Genomic DNA, 26,338 nt, shown 5'->3' with positions numbered 1-26,338 from the left:
TTATCACAGACCAGTAACAAGCAGTTTGTAGACTGACACAGGTCCACAGACCATCCCTTGCAAGGACATAATTTAGAACATCTCCAGGATGCCTCCCACTTCTAAGATAATGACATTAATATTTCAAACCTGGCTGCTGATAAAGAGTAGAGAACTGAGAAGAGAAAGGCCAGTTTCCCTTCACTTAACAGTGACAAAACCTGGCACCTAGTGCATTCTCAGTATGTGTTTGTTTCCTTCCTTCTTTCTTTCCATATCTGTGAAATGAGAGATACACCTGGCCTACCTCCCAAGGTTGTTAAAAAAAAAAAAAAAAAGGAAAGAAATGATACCTGTGAAATAACAATATAAATACAGATATTATTATTACTAAAATGCTATTAATAACCCTAAATACAGAGCAGCAAATTCTACACCTGATATTCTAAGATCCCAGGCTTGTCCATAATCTCAAGGCATGCCATGAACTTCTCCAAGTGAAACTCATTTTAATTTACTTTATTAAGACAACCAAACAGCAAAATGGTAATACCTCTAATAAAAATAGAATCAGAAAGAGGCATATATATTAAGAAAAATAACGAGTTTAGTTTTAGAAATGCTGAATTTAAGGTATTGACCAAATATGTAATGAGAAATATCCAACGAGCAGTTCAAACTCAAAAGAATCATTAGACATGAGTAAAAGATTTGGGAGTCATTCACAAAAAGGTAACAAGTAAACCCAGTTAGAATGGCTATCATTAAAAAGACACTGTTGGTGGGAATGTAATTAGTACAGCCTCTATGGAAAACAGTATAAAGATTTCTCAAAGAAGTAAAAATAGAACTATAGAACTACCATTCAACCCAGCAATCCCATTACCAGGTATCTACTCAAAGGAAAGTAAGTCAATGTATCAAAATGATACCGGCACTCATATGTTTATAACAGCACTATTCAGAATAACAAAGAATGGAATCAACCTAAGTGTCCATCAATGGACAAATGGATAAAGAAAATGTGTTCTATGTATACACAATGGAATGCTATTTAGCCAAAAAAAAAAAAAAGAATAAAATCATGTCTTTTGCAGCAACATGTATAGCACTGGGGACTTATTATAAGTGAAACAAGCCAGGCACAGAAAGACAAGTATCACATGTTCTCACTCATAAGTGGGTACTAAAAAACATGTTCACATAGACGTAGAGAGTGGAGTGACAGACGATGAAGACTCAGAAGGGTGAGGGGGTGGAAGAGGGGAGGATGATGAGAAATTGGTTAACAGGTACAATGTATGTCATTCAGGTGATTGGTACCCTAAAAGCCCTGACTTGATCACTACACAATCTATGCATAGCAAAACTGCATATGTACCCCATAAATGTGTACAAGTAATATGGAAATAAAATTACTAGTCATCTGTTTTATTCTATTTTGATCTGTGTATTAGAATATTTGTGGTATAAAGATGAATAAATTGTGTTCTTTGACCTTGAGGGTAAAAAGAGGTACCTGATAAAACTTTTAAAAGAAAAAAAAAAAAAGAAACACTTAACAGCATATGGTAGTTTAGATACTCTAAGAGAACTTGCCATTCTAAAGCAACTACATACTAGGTAAAATATATTTATGAATGTATTGTTGGTCCCAATACGAAGTAGAGGAGATCTCTTCCCCTAACTGCTCATCAAAAAGTAAACAGACAATAAATAGAAAAAACTTGGGCCAGGCACAGTGGCTCACGCCTGTAATCCTAACACTTTGGGAGACCCAGGTGGGAGGATAGCTTAAGCCCAGGAGTTCGAGAGTGGCCTGGGCAACACGGCAAAACCCATCTCTACAACAAAACGCAAAAAAATAGCCAGGCGCGGTAGTCCCAGCTACTCGGGAGGCTGAGGTTGCAGGATGGCTTGACCCCAGAAGGTCACTCCAGCCTGGGTGACAGAGTGAGACCCTGTCTCAGAAAACAAACAAACAAATGAACTCAAAACTGAAGCTAAAGTTAGAAGCAGAGAGAAAAAGAGAGGAGGTAGGCTGATTTCAGAGTACTTGCTGATATAAAGTATCATCCCAACAAGATAACATAGCTAAATTTGAGTTTCCAGGATAAGTCCAGAAGCTATAAAACCAAAGATTACCATGCAAATGAGTAGGTAAGCCACTTTGTGTGACAAAAAGAAAAAACACATTAAATGATAGACTCATACTTACAAGGATCCCAAAAGTGGGACTTACAACATACAGAATATATAAGTTGTGTAAGAAAGGTATAAAGGGGCTGGGCACGGTAGCTCACCCTGGTAATCCCAGCACTTTGGGAGGCCAAGGCGGGCAGATCACCTGAGGTTGGGAGTTCGAGACCATCCTGACCAACATGGAAAAACCCTGTCTCTACTAAAAATACGAAATTAGCCAGGCATGGTGGTGCATGCCTGTAATCCCACCTACTCGGGAGGCTGAGGCAGGAGAATCACTTGAACCTGGGAGGCAGATGTTGCGGTAAGCCGAGATTGCGCCATTGCACTGCAGCCTGGGCAACAAAAGCGAAACTCCATCTCAAAAACAAAACAAAAAAAGAAACGTATAAATGATGTTCCTGCTACAGCTTAGGCTCTTGGTTCTGGGCTCAGTGGCATGGTCCCCAAATTTTATTTAATAAACAAACTCTTACAAATAAAAAATTATTTGCTGGGCGCGTGGCTCACGCCTGTAATCACAGCACTTTGGGAGGCTGAGGTGGGGGATCACCTGAAGTCGGGAGTTCGAGACCAGCCTGACCAACGTGGAGAGAGCCGCTCTCTACTAAAAATACAAAATTAGCTGGGTGTGGTGGTGAGTGCCTGTAATCCTAGCTACTCGGGAGACTGAGGCAGGAGAATCGCTTGAACCCGGGAGGCGGAGGTTGTGCCGAGCCAAGATTGCACCATTGCACTCCAGGCTGGGCAACAGAGAGAAACTCCATCTCAACAACAACAACAACAACAACAACAACAACAACAACAAAAATAAATAAATAAATAAATTATTTTAAACCAAAATTCCATGGATATTTTACCCAAAATAAAGGAATCAAGGCAATTATGTCCATCCTCACTATTTCTATTCAATAATTTACTGAAGATCTTAGCCAGTGCACAAGGCCAGAAAAAGCAATACAAGGCATAAAGATTGGAGGGAAGTAAAACAGTCCTTATTCACCATGACATGATTGTTTACAGAAAAAATCATAAAGAATTTACCCAAAAAAGCTAGAATAAGTAAATTTATCAAAATTGCAATACATATTGACAATTCCACCTAACAACTATTTCTACATTTAAGTGGCAAGGAAATGAAAAATAAAATCATAAAAACAATTCAGTTTACAACAGCATTGAAAGCAAAATACTTTGAGATACATTTAATAAAATATATGCAAGACCTTCATATCAAAACTTTAACACTAATGAAGACAATTTTGAAAGACCTAAACTAGAGCAGTATCCCATATTCATGGATTGGAAGACTTAATATTGTTAAAATGTAAATTCTCCACAAATCAATTTATAATAAAAACCACAATCACAATAGTATGGTTAGTGGAAAATGACAATTTGATTCTAAAATTTGTGTGGAAATAAAAAACACCTAGAATAGTCAAAATAATTGTGAAAAATGACTAAGTTGTAGGATTCAAACCACTGAATTTCTAGAGGTACTCTATAACCACAATTAACTAAGTAAATAAGTCTGGAAGTGGCCTAAAAGTTTAAAAATTAATCAATGGAACAGTAAAGACTTGAGAAATAGGTTCACACCTAATATGGTTAATTTGTCACAAAGGCACCAAAGCAAATAAATAGGAACTAAAAGTATTTTCTACAAATACTTTTGCAACAACTAGATATCCATATAAAAGAATAAACTTTGGCCAGGGGCAGCAGCTCATGCCTATAATCCCAGCACTTTGGGAGGCCAAGGCAGGCGGATCACCTGAGGTCGGGAGTTCGAGACCAGCCTGACCAACATGGAGAAACTCCGTCTCTACTAAAAATACAAAATTAGCTGGGTGTGGTGGCTCATGCCTGTAATCCCAGCTACCCAGGAGGCTGAGGCAGGAAAATCGCTTGAACCTAGAGGTGGAGGTTGCAGTGAGCCAAGGTCGAGCCATTGCACTCCAGCCTGGGCAACCAGAGTGAAACTCCATCTCAAAAAAAGTAAATAAACTTTGACCCCAACCACAGTACACACAAAAAAGTATATAAAATGGGTCACAGACATAAATGTTAAAGATAAGTTAAACCTACGAAGTTTCTAAATACAACAGAGGTGAAAAACCTCCACAACTTTAGAATGGTCAAAGATTTTTAAAGCAGTATACAGAAAGTACTAATCATAAAAGGAAAAAAAATGTGATAAACTGGACTTTTTTAATATTAAAAACTTGTACTCATCAAAAAGATATTATTAACAGGCCAGGTGAGGTGGCTCATGCTGATAATCTCAACACTTTGGGAGGCTGAGGTGAGAGGATCATTCAGGGCCAGGAGTTTCAGCCTGGGCAACATAGCAAGATGTTGTTTCTATTATTTAAAAAAAAATAATAATCTTCAAAAATAAAAAAAGATATCCTTAACAAAATAAAAACTCAAGTCACAGACTAAAAGAAAACATTCTCAAAACATATATGTAGGCCAGGAATGGTGACTTATGCCTGTATCTGCAGCGCTTTCAGAGGCCAAAGCAGGAGGATCATTTAAGGCCAGGAGTGCAAGACCAGCCTGGGCAACATAGCAAAACCTTGTCTCTATAAAAAATAAAAAAGGAGGCTGAGGTGGGAGGATCACTTGAGCTCATGACTTTGAGTCTGCAGTGAGCTATGACTGTAGCACTGCACTCCAGCTTGAGCAACAGAGTGAGACCCTGTCTCTAAAAAACAACAAAAATATATATGTACAAAAGACTTGTACCCAAAATATATCATTAACTATGACAAATCAATAATTAAAAAAAATATATTAGAAAGGGGGCACAAGTCTTGAAAAATCATTTCCCAGAAAAGATCTTTGAATGGCCAATAAATACATGAAAAGTAAACATCACCAGGAAAATGAAAAGTAAAATGACAATAAGAAACCATTTCACACCTCATTAGAATACCTAAAACTAAAAAGACTGACACCATCAAATGTTGGAGAGGATATAGAGAAATTAGAATTCTTATACATTGCTGGTACAAATATAAAATTGTACAAACACTTCAAAAACTATTAAACTTCTTGTGAAGTTAAATATCCATTTGGAGTATACTCGATGTTGCCATTGAAAATAACATATATTCTACTATTCACACACAAATAGGTTGAAAGTAAATATATAGAAAAGGATATATGTGCAAACAGCAACTACAAAAGAGCTGGAGTAGCCATGCCAACATCAAGATAAAGTAGACTTCAAAACAAAAAATGCCACTAGAGATGAAGAGGGGTATTTTATAATGATCAATACTTAAGAAAAGTACAGTAATTATAAACATACATGTACCTAACAACAGAGTCCCAAAATACATGAAGCAAAAACTGACAGAATTGAAGAATCAGACAATTTAACAGTAATAGTTGGGAGACTACAATATCCTACTCCAAATAACAGAATAAAATTGAAGATCAGCAAGGAAATTGAAAAACTGAACACCATAAAACAACTAGATCTAAAAACACTCCACCCAACAGCAGAATACACATTCTTCTCAAGTGCGACATAAAACATTCTCTACAACAGACCATAAAACAAGTCTCCATAAATTTGAAAGGACTAAAATTATACAAAGTATGTTCTCCAACAACAAAAGGCCACATATTTGTACAGTTTATATGTGAATATAAATGAAACATAAATGGTCAATAAAATTGACAATCCTTTAAGCTACACTAACCAAGAAAAAAAGAAAAGTAATAAATTACCAAAATTAGGAATAAAAGAATATACATTACCTAGCTTAAAGAAAGAAAAAAGAGGCCGGGTGCAGTGGCTCATCCCTGTAATCCCAGCACTTTGGCAGGCTGAGGTGGGTAGATCACTTGAGGTCAGGAGTTCACAACCAGCCTAGCCAACAGGGTGAAACTTCATCTCTACTAAAAATACAAAAATTAGCCAGGTGTTGAGGGCACATGCCTGTAATCCCAGCTACTCAGGAGGCTGAGGCAGGAGAATCGCTTGAACCCAGGAGGTGGAGGTTGCAGTGAGCTGAGATTGCACCACTACACTCCAGCCTGGGCAACAGAGTGAGACTCTGTCTCCAAAAAAAAAGAAAAAAATATTATAATGGAATGTTATTTTTAAAAACTGTATGCCAAGAACTTAGATAAAAAATGGACAAGTTCCTAGAGAGGCACAAGCTTCTGAATCTAACTCAAGAAAAAACGAATAAACATACAACAAAGAGTAATCACAAAACTTCCCACAAAAAAAAAAGCCTAGGGCCAGGCACAGTGACTCACACCTATAATCCCAGCACTTTGGGAGGCCAAGGCAGGCGGATTACTTGAGGTCAGGAGCTCAAGACCAGCCTGGCCAACATAGTAAAACCCCATTTCTACTAAAAATACAAAAATTAGCTGGGCGTGGTGGTGCATGCCTGTAATCCCAGCTACTAGGAAGCTGAGGCAGGAGAATCGCTTGAACTCAGGAGGTTTAGTGATCCTAAATCTCACCACTGCACTCCAGCCTAGGGGACAGAGTGAGATTCTGTCTCAAAAAAAAAAAAAGCCCAAGACCAGATGGCTTCACTAGTGAATTATATTAAAACATTTAAAGAATAACTAACATGTTAGACGTAAACGCAATAATAACTTTCCTTCCTTTTTGTTGTAGCCCTCAGTGGTTGCTGTCAAAATGGGTAAGTGCATGAAACCCGGGAAAGTGGTGCTGTTCCTGGCCAGCAGTATTCTGGCTGAACACAAAGCTGTCATTATAAAGAACATTAATGATGGCACCTCAGACTGCCCCTACATCCAAGCTCTCGTGGTTGGAATTGATTGCTATCCCCGCAAAGTGACAGCTGCCATGGGCAAAAAGAAGATTACCAGGAGGTCAAAGATCAAGTCTTTTGTGAAGGTTTATAACTACAATCATCTTATGCCTACAGCGTACTCTGTGGATATCCCCTTACACAAAACTGTCATCCACAAGGATGTCTTCAGAGATCCTGCTCTTAAACACAAGGCCCAATGGGAGGCCAAGCTCAAGCTCAAAGAGAGATACAAGACGGGCAAGAACAAGCAGTTCTTCCAGAAGCTACAGTTGTAGATGTTTGTTTCCATCTTAAAAATTAAATAAATAAATGCAGTAATATAAATAATAACATTAAATTCAAATGGTCTAAACACTCCAAATAAAAAGCAGACACTGTCAGAGTAGATAAATGAAATGAGTAGGAATGAAAGGACACTATTATAGGTTCTTACGCATGAAGTGGTTTAACACTTGAAGGTAGACTGTGGTAATTAAAGATGTATAATATAAACCCTACAACAGCTACTACAAAAACAAAGCATATGAGTACAGCTAATAAGCTATGAAAAGAGATAAAATACAACCATAATAAAACAAGGAGAAAAGAACAAAGAATAGGTGAGACAAACACAAAAGACAGTAAATTTAAACCCAATAATATCAGTAATCATATTAAATTTAAGTTGTCTAAATACTCCAAATAAAAAGCAGAGATTGTCAGAAGAGATAGAAAAGCAAGACCCAGTAATACATTGCCAATAAGAAACTCACTTTAAATATAAAGATGCAAACAGGTTAGAAGCAAAAGGACTGAAAAAGATACCAAGCTTTCACTAATCAAAAGAAAGATGGAGTGGCTATGTTAATGCCACATAAGCAAAGATCTCAAAGCAAACACTGCTACTGGGATATAGAGGACCATTTTATAATAATAAAAGGCCACTTCATCAAAACAATCTTAAACAATTATGCATCTATTAACAGAAATACAAAGTGTGGGAAATAAACAATGACAGATCCAAAAGGAGAAATAATCAAATCTACAAAGAGAGATTTCAAGATCCTTTTCTCAGTAATTGATATAACAAGTTGACAAACATTACCACAGATGTAGAAGACATGAACAACACTATTAACCAACTTGACCTAATTTACATTTAGAGAACACTATATTCAAATGTGGTTTGTGATCACAGAACTAGAAATCAGTATCTGGGAAACCCCAAAATACTCGAAAACTAAGTATCATTTCTAAATAGCCCATAGATCAAACAAGAAATCAAAAGAGATATTACAAAGTATTTTGGGGCTGGGCACAGTGGCTCATGTCTGTAATCCTAGCACTTTGGGAGGCCAAGGCGGGAGGATCACTTGAGCCCAGGAGTTTGGGACCCCATCTTTACAAGAAAATAAAAAAATTAAAATTAGCCAGGTGTGGTAGCACACACCTATGATCTCAGTCACTCAGGAAGCTGACATGGGTGGATCCCTTAAGCCAGGAAGTCAAGGCTGCAGTTGAGCCATAATCATGCCACTGCACTCCAACCTGGATGACAGAGTGAAACCTTGTCTCAAAAAAAAGGTTTCACTCTGTCATCCAGGCTGGAGTGCAGTTATTTTTAACTGAATAAAAATAAAAATGTATTAAAATTTGTGGGACACAGCTACAACCAGTGTTTAGAGGGAAGTATATAACATGAAGAGTCAATATTAGAAAACAATAAGGATCTCAGTCAACTGACTTAAGCTGTCACCTTAAAAACTACAAAAAGACAAGCAAATTACATTCAAAACAAGCAGAAGGAAATAATAGGAATTAGAACACAAAGCAATGAAATTAAAAACAATAAAGAGAATCAAAGAAACCAAAAGCAATATTAAAAGGTGGCTCACGCCTGTAATCCTAGCACTTTGGGAGGCCGAGGCAGGTGGATCACCTGAGGTCAGGAGTTTGAGACCAGCCTGGCCAACATGGTGAAACCCCGTCTCTACTAAAAATAGAAAAATTAGCCAGGCATGGTGGCTGGTGCCTGTAATCCCAGCTACTCAGAAGGCTGAGGCTGGAGAATCACTTGAACTTGGGGGCAGAGGTTGCGGTGAGCCAAAATCGTGCCATTGCACTCCAGCATGGACGACAGAGCAAGACTTCGTCTCAAAAGAAAAAAAAAGCCTTTAGGGCTGGGTACAGCAGCTCACGCCTGTAATCCCAATACTTCAGAAGGTCAACGCAGGAGGACACCTTGAAGCAAGGAGTTTGAGACCAGCATTGGCAACATAGTAAGAGCCTATCTCTACAAAAATTTAAAATGGTGGCCTGCACCTGTTGTCCCAGCTACTCAGGAGGCTGAGGCAGGAGGATCACTTGAGCCCAGGAAGTCAAGGCTGCACTCCCACCTGGGTGATAGGGTAAGACCCTGACTCAAAACAAACAAACAAACAAATTCCTTACGGCATAATCCTGCATTAGCAAAAAATTCACAAAAAGATTCTTTAGGCACAAACTTTGTGGCCAGACAACTGTCAGTTTTCTTTCAAAAACTCAATGAACTCATTGAGTCATTTGGGATGGCAACACCCTCTTGAAGATATAATGAACAGCCTAGGTAGGGCCAATTTTCTTTTCTTTTCTTTTTTTTTTTTTTTTGAGACGGACTCTTGCTCTATCGCCCAGGCTGGAGTGCAGTGGCACAATCTCGGCTGTGACCTCTGCCTCCCGCGTTCAAGCAATTCTTCTGCCTCAGCCTCCTGAGTAGCTGGAATTACAGGTGTGCACCACCACACCTGACTAATTTTTGTGTTTTTAGTAGAGATGGGGTTTCACCATGTTGGTAAGGCTGGTCTCGAACTCCTGACCTCATGATCCGCCTGCTTCGGCCTCCCAAAGTGCTGGGATTACAGATGTGAACTACCGCCCTCAGCCAGGTAGGGCCAATTTTCATTTCTTTTCTTTTCTTTTTTTTTTTTTTTTGAGACAGAGTCTCGCTCTGCCACCCAGGCTGGAGTGCAGTGGCGCGATCTCGGCTCAGTGCAAGCTCTGCCTCCCAGGTACATGCCATTCTCCTGCCTCAGCCTCCTGAGGAGCTGGAACTACAGGCGCCCACCACCAGGCCTGGCTAATTTTTTATATTTTTAGTAGAGATGGGGTTTCACCATGTTAGCCAGGATGGTCTCGATCTCCTGACCTCCTGATCCGCCCGCCTGGGCCTCCCAAAGTGCTGGGATTACAGGCGTCAGCCACTGTGCCTGGCCGAGGTAGGGCCAATTTTCTACAGCTCTCCATTTTCTACTACACTTAAACACAGCAAGGTACAACAAATGACAGGTAGCTGCAACAAGAAATTGGAATAAAGATGGAAGTTTAAAATACAGGACAGGTCAGGCATGGTGGCTCATGCCTATAATCCTGACACTTTGGGAGGCTAAGGTAGGAGGATCCCTTGAGACCAGGAGTTCGAGACCAGCCTGGGTAACATAACAGGACCCCATCTCTACAAAAAACCTAAAAACTAGCCAAATGTGGTGGTGCACACCTGTAGTTCCAGCTACTCGGGAGGCTGTGGCAGGAGGATTGTTTGAGCCTGGGAGTTCAAGACTGCAGTGAGCTGTGATCATGCCACTGCACTCTGCCGTGGGCAACAGAGCAAGACTCTCGTCTCAAAGAATTAATTAATTAATTAAAATACAGGACAGAGATTCCTCTTAGAGGGCAGAGTGGCAGATACAAATGTGGAGTTACAGGAATAGACAGGTGGGCAAACCAACATGTTTGCCCAACATTAAAAATATAGAGTGCTCCATGACTGGAGCACAATAAGAGCCCAACAAGAAAGTGCTGAATAAGTAAATGAACAAATGAATGAAAAATGAATGACTGAGTGAAGGAAAAGAATGAAGGGGAAAAGATGAAAACAACAACAGCTGGGCAAGAAGTAAGGATAAATATTTGTTTAAAAAAAAAAAAAAAGGGAGGAAAACAGAGTAAAGGAAAAGAACCAGCAGAGCAGAGTATCATAGTAATCAAAGAGGAAGCAAGTTATGAAAATGGCCAAGAAAGCAACATGCTACAGAGATAAAGAAAAATGAGGATGGCCACAAATCTGAAACAACAAAAGAAGTATTTTGATAAGTCTACAAGAATAGAAGGCAAAATAGGATATACATTGTTCCTAATCAATAGCATATACTCCCTATACTGATGTCAAGGTTACCTTAAGAATTAAATTAAGAATGATAACTACCATTTATTAATAATTTCCCATGTACCAGGTTTTGGCTGGATTTGTAAAATTAACCCAAAATATCACAAGTCAAATTAAGCTGATATGAATTACCGTTAGGAAGTATGACTGATGGTATCTATAACTAAAAAGCTTAAGCTCAATTGACTCTATTGTGCTGTATCTGAAAGAACCCGCCAATGGTAAGATAAGGAAACAGTCTTGAATGACATATAAAATGGAACCTCAGTGTAAGAAAAAAAGGTGTAACCTTCTCCAATACTATCGAGGGAGTAAGTGAGGAAGAACTAGGTGGGAGATAAATCCCAAGAGTGGAATAGATACATCATGCTATTATAATTTAAGACAGTGGCCACTAATAAAATCCAACTAACCCTATTTGCTCTAATTCCATGTCCAAATAAGCTTCTGATGATAATTTGCTTCCTGTGTAGTTTTGTTCAGTGACCATTTGTACTACTTGATGATTATATTTCTCATTATACACTGGCATTTTAGTGTACAGTCTCTAGTGAATCAGTTCCCTAAGCCTAATCACCTCTAGGTGTACTAACAAATCACATTTTTAATCCTATAAATTCAAAAACCATCACAGATAGCTGATCTCTCTCTACATTGCTGAATATCTATTCAAACCACAACATTTTAAATAAATAGTTAGCTGAGTAAGTGAGTCATCTTTTGGCCCCACAGACAAGGATCTATCTTGGTATTGTCAAACTGTACCAAGTGAATCCGTAGAATGCTAAAAGGAGTCTCCTAAAAAAATTCGTTTTCTTACTATCATTGAAGAGGATGTGCATTCAACTTCTACAGATCTTAGACAAACACTTCTTTTCCGAAGACATAACATGGGGAAAAAAACTGAAGAGAGCTGTCGGTATACCCCAACAGCTTTCCAATAAGGAAGGTACAAAGAAAACCCCTCAGTAGATCTATCCTAAAAAAACAAAAAAATTGTAGCACAGTAGAAATAAAGAATGGATCAATGTTGCAGAAGATAGAGGTGAAGTAAAAAAGCACTATTTCTACTACTGTGGAGATGTACAGCCAAGGAAGATACAGAGAGGCAAGATAGTGGGACTCCACGTAGCTCCCCAAGGGACCACGTGCAAGTTCCTCAACCTATGTGGGCCTTGCTTTCCTCTTCTGTAAAATGAGGAAATTGGATCAATTAATCTCTAAGGTTCTTTTCAATTCTAGGTTCTATTATTATTAATTCCTTTAATGATGAATGGGAAAGGTACAGAAGCAAATTTACCAAGAAAATTTAAGAGTAGCTTTGCTCAAACAATATAGTACATTTCCTCCCAAGTGGAATCTATTTTACCACCAATTTCTTGGAGTGAAGTCTTTTTTTTACCTTTATTTTACAATAAAACTAGATCTAATAACATAAAAGTATCAGCATATATAGCGGGAAATATCAATCTGCTACAGTGGTCATTCAAGAAGGAAAATAGGGCCGGGCATGGTAGCTCATGCCTGTAATCCTAGCACTTTGGGAGGCCTAGGCGGAGAGATCACTTGAGATCAGGAGTTCAAAACCAGCCTGGCCAACATGGTGAAACCCCGTCTGTATTAAAAACACACAAAAAATTAGTCAGGTGTGGTGGCAGTAAGCCGAGATCACGCCACTGCACTCCAGCCTGGGTGACAGAGCAAGACTCCATCTCAAAAAAAAGAATAAAAGCAGAACAGAAGACTTACGCATGTCTTTGATATCTGAGGGTTTCCCGAATGGACCACGCAACCTGGTAGGGCGAGGCCTGCTCTGAGTCCTCTGGTTCCTCTCCGCTCTCTTCAGACCAGTCCAAACCTGGGGTAGACAGGAGATATTGCAAATTAGAAAAAATTTACTTTTATTCAAAATTTAAATTAAAAAGCTACACAAAATAACATAACCCAACATACCTATCGCAAGTACTATCATGGTGTGAATAAATGCCTCCTGATGAATCTCATTTCTATTCTTACAAAGATAATCGGTTTGTTTTTGTTTTTGTTTGACGGAGTCTCACTCTGGCGCCCAGGCTGGAGTGCAGTGGCACAATCTTGGCTCACTGCAACCTCTGCCTCCTGGGTTCAGCGATTCTCCTGTCTCAGCCTCCCGAGTAGCCAGGACTACAGGCGCCAGCCACCACGCCCAGCTAATTTTTGTATTTTTAGTAGAGATGGGGTTTCACCATATTGGCCAGGCTGCTCTCGAATGCCTGACCTCACGATCCACCCACCTCGGCTTCCTAAAGTGGGATTACAGGCGTGAGCCACCGCGCCTGGCCACACAATCGGGTTTTTAAAATGACATTACAACAAAAAGGCTAAGCTATATTGCACAGATGAACTTCTTTTGTCAGACGCTTCGCTAATGGGGTAGAAACAACACAAGTAAAGACAGAGTTCAGGTCACAAAAAGGTAGAATTTCTTTTCTTTTTTTTTTTTTTTTGAGACGAGGTCTTGCTCTGTCACCTAGGCTGGAGCACAGTGTGGCATGATCTCGGCTCACTGCAACCTCTGCCTTCCAGGTTCAAGTGATTCTCGTGCCTTAGCCTCCCAAGTAGCTGGTATTACAGGTGAGCACCACCACGCCCAGCTAATTTTTGTATTTTTAGTAGACATGGGGTTTCGCCATGTTGGCCAGGCTGGTCTCAATCTCCTGACCTTAAGTGATCCACCCGCCTCAGCCTCCCAAAGTGCTGGGATTACAGACGTGAGCCACCACGTCTGGCCAGAATTTAAGTATCAAAACTTAATACACTAAAATGATGTCAGAAAAACATAAAATACAAACAAGAGGGTGAGAAAAGAAGCTCAATATATGTTCAGGCAAGAAAAAGGTCAATACGTGCTTCTGAATGGTTTTATGAAAACAACAAAAAGAAAAACGTCAAAAAGTGCAGATAGAGTCACTCTACATTTCAACAAAGAAGGGCCCTACGATAAAGTGTCAAAAAGGCAGAAACACTCCATCCCCCTCTCCCAAACCATTCCCTGGTTCTTACCTTCCACGGGAAGATGGAAGGGTGGGATGGTAATGTTCTACTACTAATGAGGTTTGGGATTTCTTTCAATTATTTGAAACAAAAAATGTCATACTTTGTGCTGCATTATGTAAAACAAGGTTAGAAGGAAAAGTGGATAAATACAGTATATATTAATATTTTGTTAAAGGGTCTCGCTCTGTTGTCCAGGTTGGAGTGTAGTGGTGCAATCTCAGCTCACTATAGCCTTGACCTCCCGGGCTCAAGTGATCCTCCCACCTCGGCCTCCAGAGTAGCTGGCACTACAGACAGCACCACCATGCCCAGCTAATCTTTGTACTTTTTGTAGAGACCGGGTTTTGCCATGTTGACCAGGCTGCGCTCGAACTCCTGAGCTCAAATGATCTACCTGCCTTAGCCTCCCAAAGTGCTGCAATTACATGCATGAGCCACCATGCCCAGCCAAATGCTGTAATTGTTAATGACTGAATAATTTTTAGCTCCTGACATAAAAGTTTTACCCTTTTAAAAGTCTTGTATCTTGGCCAGGTGCACCAGCTCATGCTTGTAATCCCAGCAGTTTGGGACGCTGAGCCAAGAGGATCACTTCAGGCAAGGAGTTAGAGACCAGCCTGGGTAACACACCAAGACCCTGACTCTACAACAAACTTAAAAATTAGCCAGGCTAAGTGGTGCATGCCTGCAGTCCCAACTATTCAGGAGACTGAGGCAGGAGGATTGACTGACCCTTGAGCCCAGGAGGTTGAGGCTGCAGTGAGCCATGATCATGTAACTGCATTTCAGCCTGGTGACAGAGCAAGGCCCTGTCTCTAAAAGTTAAAAAAAAAAAAGAAGTTTTATATCTTGAAGAGGTCTTGATAAAGACTGATGTTGCACAGCCTAAAGTGTAACAGTATGTGGGACTATGTAAGTTTAATATATTCATACCTCTATGAAACTTACTAGACACCTTGATAACTAGTATTTTATTTATGTCTTCCTTCTTGAGAACCTCAAAAATCAAGAGTATCCTCATTAGACAGTTACATTAAAAAGGACTTCATGGATTGCTTCCATAGTTTAAATGAGTTTACATGTGCCAAATAGGGAAATTAAGAAAAGGTTCATTAAAATGCAAATTATAAATGCTTAAGATTAAATAACACATTGCCATTGGCATAAAGAAACTTCAAATCTAATTCCAAGATGACTATCTAAAATGTCAGGTCACCTTTAAAAATGAGTTACTTTCTCAACTGAAATAATTAATAATTTGTAGGGGGAAAAGGTAAAAAAGCAATTAAATGATCACAACAGCACATCAACTTCAGTGTGTTGAAAGGTAAGGTCCTTCAAAGTGACATTTAAGGCACCACTGAAAAACAGAACATGAGTTATCTTTTATTTGTTTCAACAGAATAATTTCTACCAAGACACCTATACTTTCTCTGAGGAAGTCAAGACCTAAGTCATAAAAACTAAGATGGAAGTGTTTTTCCTGCTGTGAAACTAACTGTTCAATAAAGCAAACCTTTGATCTTGGCTTCATTATCACTAGTTTTAATGTAACTGGCTGATATAATTAGCCCAGACCGGACTATAAAAGCTAATAATAAGACTGAGTTTTTATTTAAGTACTCTTTGCTGACATGAATACAGACTACACTTTGTCATAAAATTATAGAGTATATGCATTACTATTTCTGGTTTCCCCAAAATAACCTTTGCTTTGAAATCTCAGGCCTCTAATATGTTTGCATTTTAAAAAATTTAAAAGGGCGTCCAGGCATGGTGACTCACGCCTGTAATCCCAGCACTTTGGGAGGCCGAGGCAGGTGGATCACCTGAGGTCAGGAGTTCAAGACCAGCCTGGCCAACGTGGTGAAACCCCATCTCTATCAAAACTACAAAAAATTAGCCGGGCGTCGTGGTGCACACCTGTAATCCTAGCTACTCGGGAGGCTGAGGCAAGAGAATCACTTGAACCTGGGAGGCAGAGGTTGCAATGAGCCGAGATCACACCACGGCACTCCAGCCTGGGCAACACAGCAAGACTCTATCTCAAAAAAAAGAAATAAAAAAATTTAAAAGACTGAAAACTTTTTCTGTATGTTTTCATTCTGTTTAAAAATGATTTAAAAATTGCTGGGCACAGTGGCTCATGCCTGTAATCCCAGCACTTTGGGAAGCCGAGGCGGGCAGATCACAAGATCAGGAGTTCAAGACCAGCCTGGCCAATATAGTGAAACCCCGTCTCTACTAAAAATGCAAAAAATTAGCTGGATGTGGTGGCACGTGGCACGCGCCTGTAGTCCCAGCTACTCAGGAGGCTGAGGCAGGAGAATTGCTTGAACCCGGGAGGCAGAGGTTGCAGTGAGCCGAAACCTCGCCATTGCACTGCAGCCTGGGTGACAGAGCAGGACTCTGTCTCAAAAAGAAAAAAAAAAAAAGATTAAAAAATCAGCCCCTAATATTTCATCATTTCAAAAGCTAAAAAATTATCAGCATCCAGAAATAAATGAAATTATAAATAAAAATTTAGTAGATGATGCCAGTAAGTGTTGGAATTAGAGGCAAACATTTTTAAAAAATTGTTATATCTCGCCGGGCGCGGTGGCTCACGCCTGTAATCCCAGCACTTTGGGAGGCCGAGGCGGGCGGATCACGAGGTCAGGAGATCGAGACCATCTTGGCTAACACGGTGAAACTCCGTCTCTACTAAAAACACAAAAAATTAGCTGGGCATGGTCGCGGGCGCCTGTAGTCCCAGCTACTCGGGAGGCTGAGGCAGGAGAATGGCATGAACCCGGGAGGCGGAGCTTGCAGTGAGCTGAGATCGCGCCACTGCACTCCAGCCTGGGCGACAGAGCGAAACTCCGTCTCAAAAAAAAAAAAAAAAAATTTGTTAGATCTCTGCCTCAAAACTAATGTCTAAATGAGTTCCAGCTAGATAAAATGTAAATAATGAAATGATAAAAGGACTAACAGAAAATATGGGTGAATATGTTCATATATTCTTGGGATGAAAAGAATCCAAATAAGGAAGCAAGCAAACCAAAACCCAGACTCAAAAGAAAGAAATCTTAAAGAGAATACACAAAAATTTTAACTTTTAAATTCCTACAATGGATATTTCTTTTCTTTTCTTTTTTCAGAGGCGGGGTCTCAGCTCTGTCGCAGTGGCATGATTATAGCTCACTGCCAGTCATAAGCTCTTGGACTTAAGGGATCCTTCCGCCTCAGCCTCCCAAGTAGCAGAGATTACAAGTTTGCAACTGTGCCTGGCTATAACAGATACCCGGAATCAAAAAACAAAGGAGAGGAGGGAAGAGACTTTCCAACAAATATAATATACATATAAAAAGCTCTTACCAATCAATAGAAAATAAATATATGGATGGAAGCAGTGAAAGGCAAAATAAACAAAATGTCCAAAAATCATATGAACAAATACTCAACTATATTATTAATCCAAAATAGCATTTCTGAAAGTATGGTCCACAGATCCCCAAAAGTCCTTGAAATATTCTTGGAGTATATAGGTCAACACTATTTTCTTTTTAAGAAGTTTTTTTTTAAATTTAAATTTTGAAAAAGAGAATCTGTTCCCAGGCTGGAAGCTCCTGGGCTCAAGTGATCCTCCTGTCTTGGCCTCCCAAAGTGCTAAGATTACTGGCATGAGCCACCTCACCTGGCCTCAAAACTATTTTCAACAAAATCATATTAAGACATTGTTTGCCTTTTTCATTGTGTTGACACTTACATACTGATGGTATAAAAGCAATGATGGGTAAAACTACAGGCTCCTTAATTACCACGAATCAAGGCAGTGGCATCAGACTTACTAGGAGTCCTTGTATTCCTCACACCATGCCTTGCAGTTGTAAAGGAGTTTTATTTGAGAATATTCTTGTTTATTAAAGATTATTTATTTTTATTAAATCGACCCCTGAGCACATGTCTTTATACTATTCTGTGCGAGTAAATGTGAATCTGCTGCAAAGGAAGAAAGTATGACAGCTGTCCTGAGGAAGAGGACTTGCACAACTGTTTTCATTGCAACCTGACCAAACTGCTTTTTCTCATTCATCGTCATTTTTTGTTTTTTTGAGATGGAGTCTCACTCTAGCCCAGGCTGGAGTACAGTGGTACGATCTCGGCTCACTGCAACCTCCGCTTCCCCGGTCCCAGTTCAAGCAGCTCTCCTGCCTCAGCCTCCCAAGTCGCTGGGATTACAGGCACGCTCCACCATGCCCGGCTAAGTTTTTGTATTTTTAGTAGAGATGGGGTTTCACCATGTTGGCCAAGCTGGACTTGAACTCCTGATCTCGTGATCTACCCACCTCGGCCTCCCAAAGGGTTGGGATTACAAGTGTGAGCCACCACACCCAGCCTTCATCATCATTTTTATTTGAAAGAGAATCTGACAGGCCAGGCACGGTGACTCGTGCCTGTAATCCCAGCACTTTGGGAGGCCAAGACAGGAGGATCAGCCTGGGCAACATAGTGAGACCCCATCTCTATCAAAAAATTTGAAAAAAAAAATTAGCCAGTTGTAGTGGTGTGTGCCTGTGGTCCCAGTGACTCGGGAAGCTGAGGTGGGAGGATCACTTGAGCCCAGCAGGTCAAGGCAGCAGTGAGCCATGATCATGCCACTGCACTCTAGCCTGGGCAACAGAGCAAGACCCTGTCTCAAAAAAAAAAAAAATTGTATTTTAAATTTATCAGTTTTAGCTTCTAATACAGTATGAATAGATACAACCCATACACAAGAGCTTTATGGTTTCCTTTGTAAAGGATCCTAAAACCAAATATTTGAGAAACACTAATCTAAGGTATGTAAATTTAAGCAGATTTTCTATCTAATTTGCAAAGGCAATAATAACAATAATAATACTACCCAGGGCTGATAAAGATTTAGAGAAACTGTTATTTTCACACACTGCTTAAAGAAGATAAGGTGACAAAATAATTCTGAAGAAAAATTTGGCAACATATATCAAAACTTTTTTTTTTTTTTTTTTTTAAAGCTAAAGCTTGGAATCAGCAATTCCAGTTTAAGTCTGAATTAACAATCTATTTGAAGAAAAAAAAAGATGTGGCAATAATTGTTTTACTGCAAGGCTATATACATCTATGACAGTTTATAAGGACATAAACTGGATACAACTTAAATGGAAGACAGAATTCAGCCATGACAAATTACACTGCATATGAAAAATTACCAACTTGAAAATACATTAGTATGAAAAATTTTAAACCAGATTACAAAACAGCATGTATAGTAAGAGCTCGATTTTATATATTGGAAAGAATATATCAAGGTATTAACAAATGGGTATTAATATGACTTGGAGTGTTTTATTATTTTTGTTTATAAATTTTTTAACTTTTGTATTTTAATCACGAAAAGTCACAGATGGTTTAACAACAGGTGAAACAATAAAAAGCTATAAGAAAAGCAACCACTCTCACCTCCTATAAAATATACCCTGTCCAATTCCATCCTCCCTAGGGTAGCTGATGCTAACAGTCTGGAAGTATATATCCTTTTATACTTTTACCTTTGCTCACACCAATCAGGCCAACAGCCATATACTTAATCAATAAATATACTGATATCCCCTGTTTATTTACTTTATTTTTACCAAAATGGGATAATAATTACCTCTTGATTTTTTTTTCCACTTTTTAATATACCATAGACACATCCTGGTCAAAAGATACAGATTTTTTTTTTTTTTTGAGATGGAGTTTCACTCTTGTTGCCCAGGCTGGAGTGCAATGGCACAATCTCTGCTCACTGCAACCTCCGCCTCCTGGGTTCAAGCATTTCTCCTGCCTCAGCCTCCCAAGTAGCTGGGATTACAGGCGCACACCACCATGCCTAGCTAATTTTTGTATTTTTAGTAGAGGCAGGGTTTTGCCATATTGGCCAGGCTGGTCTCGAACTCCTGACCTCAGGTGATTCACCGGCCTCAGCCTCTCAAAGTGCTGGGATTACAGGCATGAGCCACCACACCCAGCCTCATTCATTCTTTTTAATAGCTATATAATATTTCTTTCTTTTTTTTTCTTTTTTTTTTTTATACAATAGAGAGGAGGTCTTACTGTGTCACCCAGATTGGTCTTGAACTCCTGAGCTCAAGTGATCCTCCCACCTCAGCCTCCCAAAATGCTAGGATTACAGGTATGAGCCACTGCACCCAGCCTGCTATATAATATTTCATAAAACATATATGAACCATAATTTAGTCAAGGTTTCCTACCAGTAATTGTTTCTTTGCAGGTTTTTAATGCTGCAAACAATGTTTCAGTGAACATCCTTGCACATATATCCTTACATTTTGATTTTTTAATCCACAGGATAGTGTCCCAAAAGTGAGTCCGCTGGCTACAAATATATTTTGTTTGTTTGTTTGAGATGGGGTCTCACTCTGTCACCCAGGCTGGAGTGCAGTGGCACAATCTCGGCTCACTGCAGCCTCCACCTCCGAGATTTAAGCAATTCTCCCACCTCAGCCTCTCAAATAGCTGGGACTTCAGGTGTGCGCCACCAAACTTGGCTATTTTTTGCATTTTTAATAGGGACAGGGTTTCACCATGTTGGCCAGGCTAGTCTCCAATTCCTGACCTCAGGTGATCTGCCCACCTCAGCCTCCCAAAGTGCTGGGATTACAGGCGTGAGCTACCACATCTGGCCTATTTTTGTTTTTTTAGAGACAGGATCTCACTATGTTGCCTAGGCTGGTCTCAAACCCCTGGCTTCAAGTGATCCTCCTGCATCAGCCTCTCAAAGTACTGAGCTTACAGGCATAAGCCACTAAGCCCAGCCTATACATCTATTTTAAATTAGTAGATATTGCTAAATTACTCACCAGCAATGTATGAGATACCATATCCTGACCCTGACCAACAATGGATATCATTTTTGACAATCTGGTAATTCATTGTTGCTTTAATTTGTATTTCCTGCCTGCTGAAAGGATTGAGGTATTCATTTGTTTATTGACTATTCATATCTCTTCATGTTCTATCTTTGCTCATATTTCTATTGCTGTCATATTATGCAAATAATTTTTCCTGAAGTGAAAATCATAGCTCATATTGCATTCGAGAATAAATTTCAACTGAATTAAAGGTTTAAATGATCAAAACCAATCAAACTGTTAATAGAAAACACAGAATATCTGTATAAACTTGGAATCGAGGAAGTTTTCTTAAGCAAAACAGGAAATTCAGAAGCAACAAAAGAAAAATAGACATGTGACTACATTAAATTACAAGTTTCCCTGTATTTTCTCACTCTTAAATCATTAACAGGTATTGCCTTGAGAATTTTTTAAACAGGAAAAAATGCTTTAAAACTGTCAGCAGATATCAACAATGCTATGATCATTCCTAGAATAAGACACGCCAAGAACTTCAATAGATGCACAGGTGTTAAACTCATAAAAGCATACAACCAAACACAACTGCCTTTTAATGCTGCTATCACTACAAATAAAAGCTGTGTGTGGAATTCTAAACTCACAACTTCTATTTCTGTATCCTATTCAGTAAGTGTTAACGCCCTCCAGTGTTGGCCCTCTGTATCCATGGGATCCACGTCTGTGGATTCAGCCAATCACTGATCAGAAATATTTGAGAAAAAAGATTCCATTTGTACTGAGCATATACAGACTTTTTTTCTTGTCATTATTCCCTAAACAATACAGTATAACAACTGTTTTCATAGCATTTACATTGTATCAGGTATTATAAGTAATCTAGAGATGATTTAAAGAATATGGGAGAATGCACATAGGTTATGTGCAAATACTATGCTGTTTTATATCAGGATCTTGAGTATCCTCAAATTTTAGTGCCTGAGGGAAGACCTGGAACCAATCCACCACACACGTAGAGGGACGACTGTGTTTATTTTAAGGTGGTCTACCTAAATACAGAATCTTTCACTGTACCACTCTGCCTCATTGTGATTCCACCCCCATCACATATGGGGTAATTATGAAAGGGAAGCTCCACACAACAGAACACATTTTGTCATATTATGTGTCTATGATACGATAAAATAGATAACTCACCTAAATGGGGAAACAGATCAGTGTCCAACTGATGTTTCTGGGTGCACAGTTTCACCAGTCTCTGCAGTCGGCTTATACATGAGAAATGTGGAGAGAAGGCTGTGGCTTTCATGAGGATCCGGTCAGTCCTGGGTGGGTCCACAGTGGGAGCCCTACTGGATGGCAGGAGGGGCAGAGGCCTCTTGTGAGACAACTGCCGTGCTTGTGCTATAGTGTGTGTGGTGAGTGCCACTCCCTGCATTGGTAGGCTGGTGTTCTGAGGTTGAGGTGACTTGCAGACTGAACCCTGCGGTGGCGCTGGAGGTTTTAAAGAAGTGGATAAAGGTGACAGGTGGGAGTGCTGCTGCGGAGGCTGCTGCTGTGAAGGTGCAGGAGGGGGACTAAAGTGCTCTTGTCGAACTTTTAAAATCTCTGTCTCTCTCTGGCGCTGCCGATTCTGGGCCAACTTGCTCTGCAACTTCTTTCTCACAGTTGCCCCTTTCTTTAGGTCATCATCTTCCTCGTTGAAAGCAAATGGGTCTTCCAATTCAGTTTCCAGGTAGTGGAGAGGGACCCTTGCCCCAGGTGGAGAGAGGGACATTCCATCCAGTCCGTTGGGCATCTTCAAGGCCAACGTGGGCACTGTCAGGCTAAAGGCCATGGTATCCATCTGGTGCCTGACCTTCACCTCATCTATAGGATCATTCTTTTTCTTCCTCTCTTTTTTCGGGATAAAGCCAAGTACCTGCAAGTGGCTGTTGCAGTACCTTTAAAATACACACATACATGGGAAAACAGTCATGATACGTATTTTTTAAAAGCAGAACATAAAACTACATGAGAATCCTAATATGTTAAAAATTGCATCACTATAGTGACTCTTGGCAGCCAGCGACTTAACATGCAAACCTCTACTACTTTCAAGCAATACTCAAAGTCAGTGTAATTTTGATGAGGCAAATATGTGAACTGTACATGCACAGGGGTGGCCAGACAGAAGCCAAGTCATTCAGTTACTGAGTGGCCCTGGAAAACTGCTCAGCTACTGCTTCTCACATGGCTTTGTTATTCTCTATTCATAGCATACAAAGTAACTCATCAAGAGTCCAAAAGATCACTTAAGATTCTCTTACAGAGAAAAAATATATGTATTTTCTAATGCCATTAAAGTATTTGGAGATTCACAAAGCTCTTATGACATAAAACCCTCAAGAATGTCAAGTGTCTACTGTGCTTTAGACGCACATATACAGAGAGAGACAGAGACAGAGAAAGAATGAAATAAGAAAGTAAAAGATGGTTCGTGGGGTTATAGGTGAAATGCCTTTTTCAATAGCCAGATGTAAGTACATGAATTATCTCCTGTAGTACCTACCTGCAGTAGGCACTAAAATAACTCCCTTAATGCAGATGAGGAAACTAAGCTTTACGGAAATTGATTAACTTGCCTGAGACTCTTTCCAGCTGGAAAAGCGAAGACCAACTAAAATCAAAGCTCATGAAGACTCTCGTTAGTCTTCAACAATAAGCAAGTATACTGCTTGGGTGATGGGTGCACCAGGATCTCACAAATCACCACTAAAGAACTTGCTCATGTAACCAAATACCACCTGTACCTCAATTTGTTAAAATAATAACAAATAATAATTTTTAAAATGCTTGATAGAATTCACCAGTGATGCCATCTTGACATGGACTATTCCTGTGGAAAGTTTAAAAAAAAAAATGAGCAAAATTAAATTCAAAACTGCTATTTTGAATTCTCTGTCTGAAAGATCACGTATCTCTGTTTTTCCAGAATTGGTCCTTGGTGCCTTACGTATTTCATTTGTTGATGTCATGTTTTCCTGGATGGTCTTGATGCTTATGAATTTTCGTCTGTGTGGGCATTGAAAAGTTAGGTATTTATTGTGGTCTTCACACTCTTCATGCTATTTTTAAAACCTATAAAAGGGCCGGGCGCGGTGGCACATGCCTGTAATCCCAGCACTTTGGGAGGCCAAGATAGGTGGATCACCTGAGGCCAGGAGTTCGAGACCAGCTTGGCCAACATGGTGAAACCCCATCTCTACTAAAAATACAAAAATCAGCCAGATGTGTTGGTAGATGCCTATAATCCCAGCTACTCAGGAGGCTGAGGTATAAGAATCACTTGAACCCGAGGGCAGAGGTTGCAGTGAGCTGAGATTGCACCACTGCATTCCAGCCTGAGAGACACAGCAAGACTTGTCTCAAAAAACAAACAAACAACAACAAAAAAAAACAGTACTCCATGCTTAAATAAATTTGGAAAATGCTGGCTTAAACAAAAGAATGATTTTGTTGTTTTTTGTTACTGATGTGCAACTACTCAAAGCACTTTGTGTAATGTGCATTACGAAGTTCCAAGAGGAAAATGTACCCATCTGGCGGTGTTTCCCAAAGTTATTTGAAAATGAAACCCAGGGCCAAACGCGGTGGCTCATGTCTGTAATCCCAGCACTTTGGGAGGCTGAGGCAGAAGGATCCCCTGGGGCCAGGAGTTCAAGATCGGCCTGAGCAACATAGCAAAACCCTGTCTCAGTTAAAAAAAAAAAAAATCAAAGAAAACAGAACCAGCCGGGCAAGGTGGCTCACGCCTGTAATCCCAGCACTTTGGGAGGCCAAGGTGGGTGAATCACTTGAGGTCAGTAGTTTGAGACCAGCCTGGCCAACGTGGCGAAACCCCGTCTCTACTAAAAATACAAAAATTAGCCAGGTGTGGTGGTGTGTGCCTGCAATCCAGCTACTTGGGAAGCTGAGGCAGCAAAATCCCTTGAACCCATCAGGTTAGAGGCTGCAATGAGCCGAGACTGTGCCACTGCATTCCAGCCTGGGCAACAGAGTGAGACTCAGCCTCAAAAAACAAAAAACAAAAAAAAAAAGAAAAGAGAACCTATTTTTATTGTAACATATAGGTGATAGCTCCAAAAAACATAGTTTGGGAAAAGACCACTGAGGTAAAAAATGTCAATCCTCAAATTCACTGGGCTTCATCATAAAACTGTTTTTCTAGTAATTGCTAAAAATACAGATTCATCAAATAATCAGAAAATCTCACACACACACAGAATATGTGTGTGTTTTGTTGCTTCATCTTAGAAATAAATCTATCAAAGGCACTCTTTAACGCAGGCCCCTTAAGGAAAAAGCTTTCTTTGTCATGTGCAGTCACTGAAAAAGAGAAAAAGGTTTCTAGCCATCAAAGAGAATGTACACTGTGTGTGTGTGTGTGTGTGTGTCTGTGTGTCTGTGTGTCTGTGTGCTTCCCTAGCAGGTTTCAGCTAGGTCCCATATATATCTTAAACACAACAGATTCACAAAGCAATGGCCAGCAAAGAAAGACGCATCTGGGATAATTGCACTAACCAAAAAGTTTCCCAAGAACAAGAAAAAATTTTAATAAAGAATAAATTTGGCCTGGTGTGGTGGCTCTTGTCTATAATCCCAACACTTTGGGAGGCCAAGGCAGGGGGATTGCTTAAAGCCAGGAGTTCAAAACAAGCCTGGGCAACCTAGTAAGGCTCCATCTCCACAAAAAGTTTTCAAAACTCGGCTGGCCACGTGGCTTGTGCCTGTAGTCCTAGCTACTCGGGAGACTGAGGCAAGAGCATCATTTGAGGCCCGAAGTTCGAGGCTATAGTGAGCTACGATCGTGCCACTGCTCTCCAGCCTGGGCAGCAGAATGAGACCCCATCTCAAAGAAAAAAAAGAAAAGAAGACAAATTTATAACTTAGTACTTATGGCCGGGCGCAGTGGCGCACGCCTGTAATCCCAGCACTTTGGGAGGTGGAGGTAGGAGGATCACTTCAGGTCAGGAGTTCTAGACCAGCCTGGCCAACATGGTGAAACCCCATCTCTACTAAAAATACAAAAATTAGCCAGGCGTGGTAATGTGCACCTGTAATCCCAGCTACTGGGGAGGCTGGTGCAGGAGAACTGCTTGAATCCAGGAGGCAGAGGTTGCAGTGAGACGAGATCGCGCCACTGCACTTCAGCCTGGGCAACAGTTGAGCGAGACTCCGTCAAAAAAAAAAAAAAAAAAAAACAACTT

General features: G+C 40.0%; 2 protein-coding genes across 3 annotated transcripts in view; one reads left to right on the top strand and one right to left on the bottom strand.

The window, feature by feature from the left end:
* The window catches only part of INO80D (INO80 complex subunit D), a 92,091-nt gene that overhangs the window by 39,031 nt on the left and 26,722 nt on the right, over positions 1 to 26,338 (bottom strand). For both annotated transcript variants that reach the window (XM_032754808.2, XM_032754806.2), the window contains exons 4-5: positions 22,287 to 23,032; positions 12,928 to 13,036 (exon numbers count right to left, since the gene is read on the bottom strand). In XM_032754808.2, coding sequence (XP_032610699.1) covers positions 12,928 to 13,036; positions 22,287 to 23,032 — 855 coding nt within the window. The remainder of the gene's footprint in view (positions 1 to 12,927; positions 13,037 to 22,286; positions 23,033 to 26,338) is intronic.
* LOC116810405 (large ribosomal subunit protein eL27-like) lies at positions 6,860 to 7,273 on the top strand. Its single transcript, XM_032754813.1, has one exon. The coding sequence runs from the start codon at positions 6,860 to 6,862 to the stop codon at positions 7,271 to 7,273; it is 414 nt and encodes a 137-aa protein (XP_032610704.1).

This window comes from Hylobates moloch, unplaced genomic scaffold, assembly GCF_009828535.3.
Source record: "Hylobates moloch isolate HMO894 unplaced genomic scaffold, HMol_V3 SCAFFOLD_1, whole genome shotgun sequence".
In the NCBI taxonomy this organism is placed as follows: Eukaryota; Metazoa; Chordata; class Mammalia; order Primates; family Hylobatidae; genus Hylobates; species Hylobates moloch.
Note: the sequence above shows the minus strand (reverse complement) of the source record. Positions and strands in the feature narration are given on the sequence as shown.

Excerpts from the sequence above, each read along its gene's own strand:
- LOC116810405 (XM_032754813.1), top strand. The coding sequence starts at position 6,860 with ATGGGTAAGTGCATGAAACCCGGGAAAGTGGTGCTGTTCCTGGCCAGC.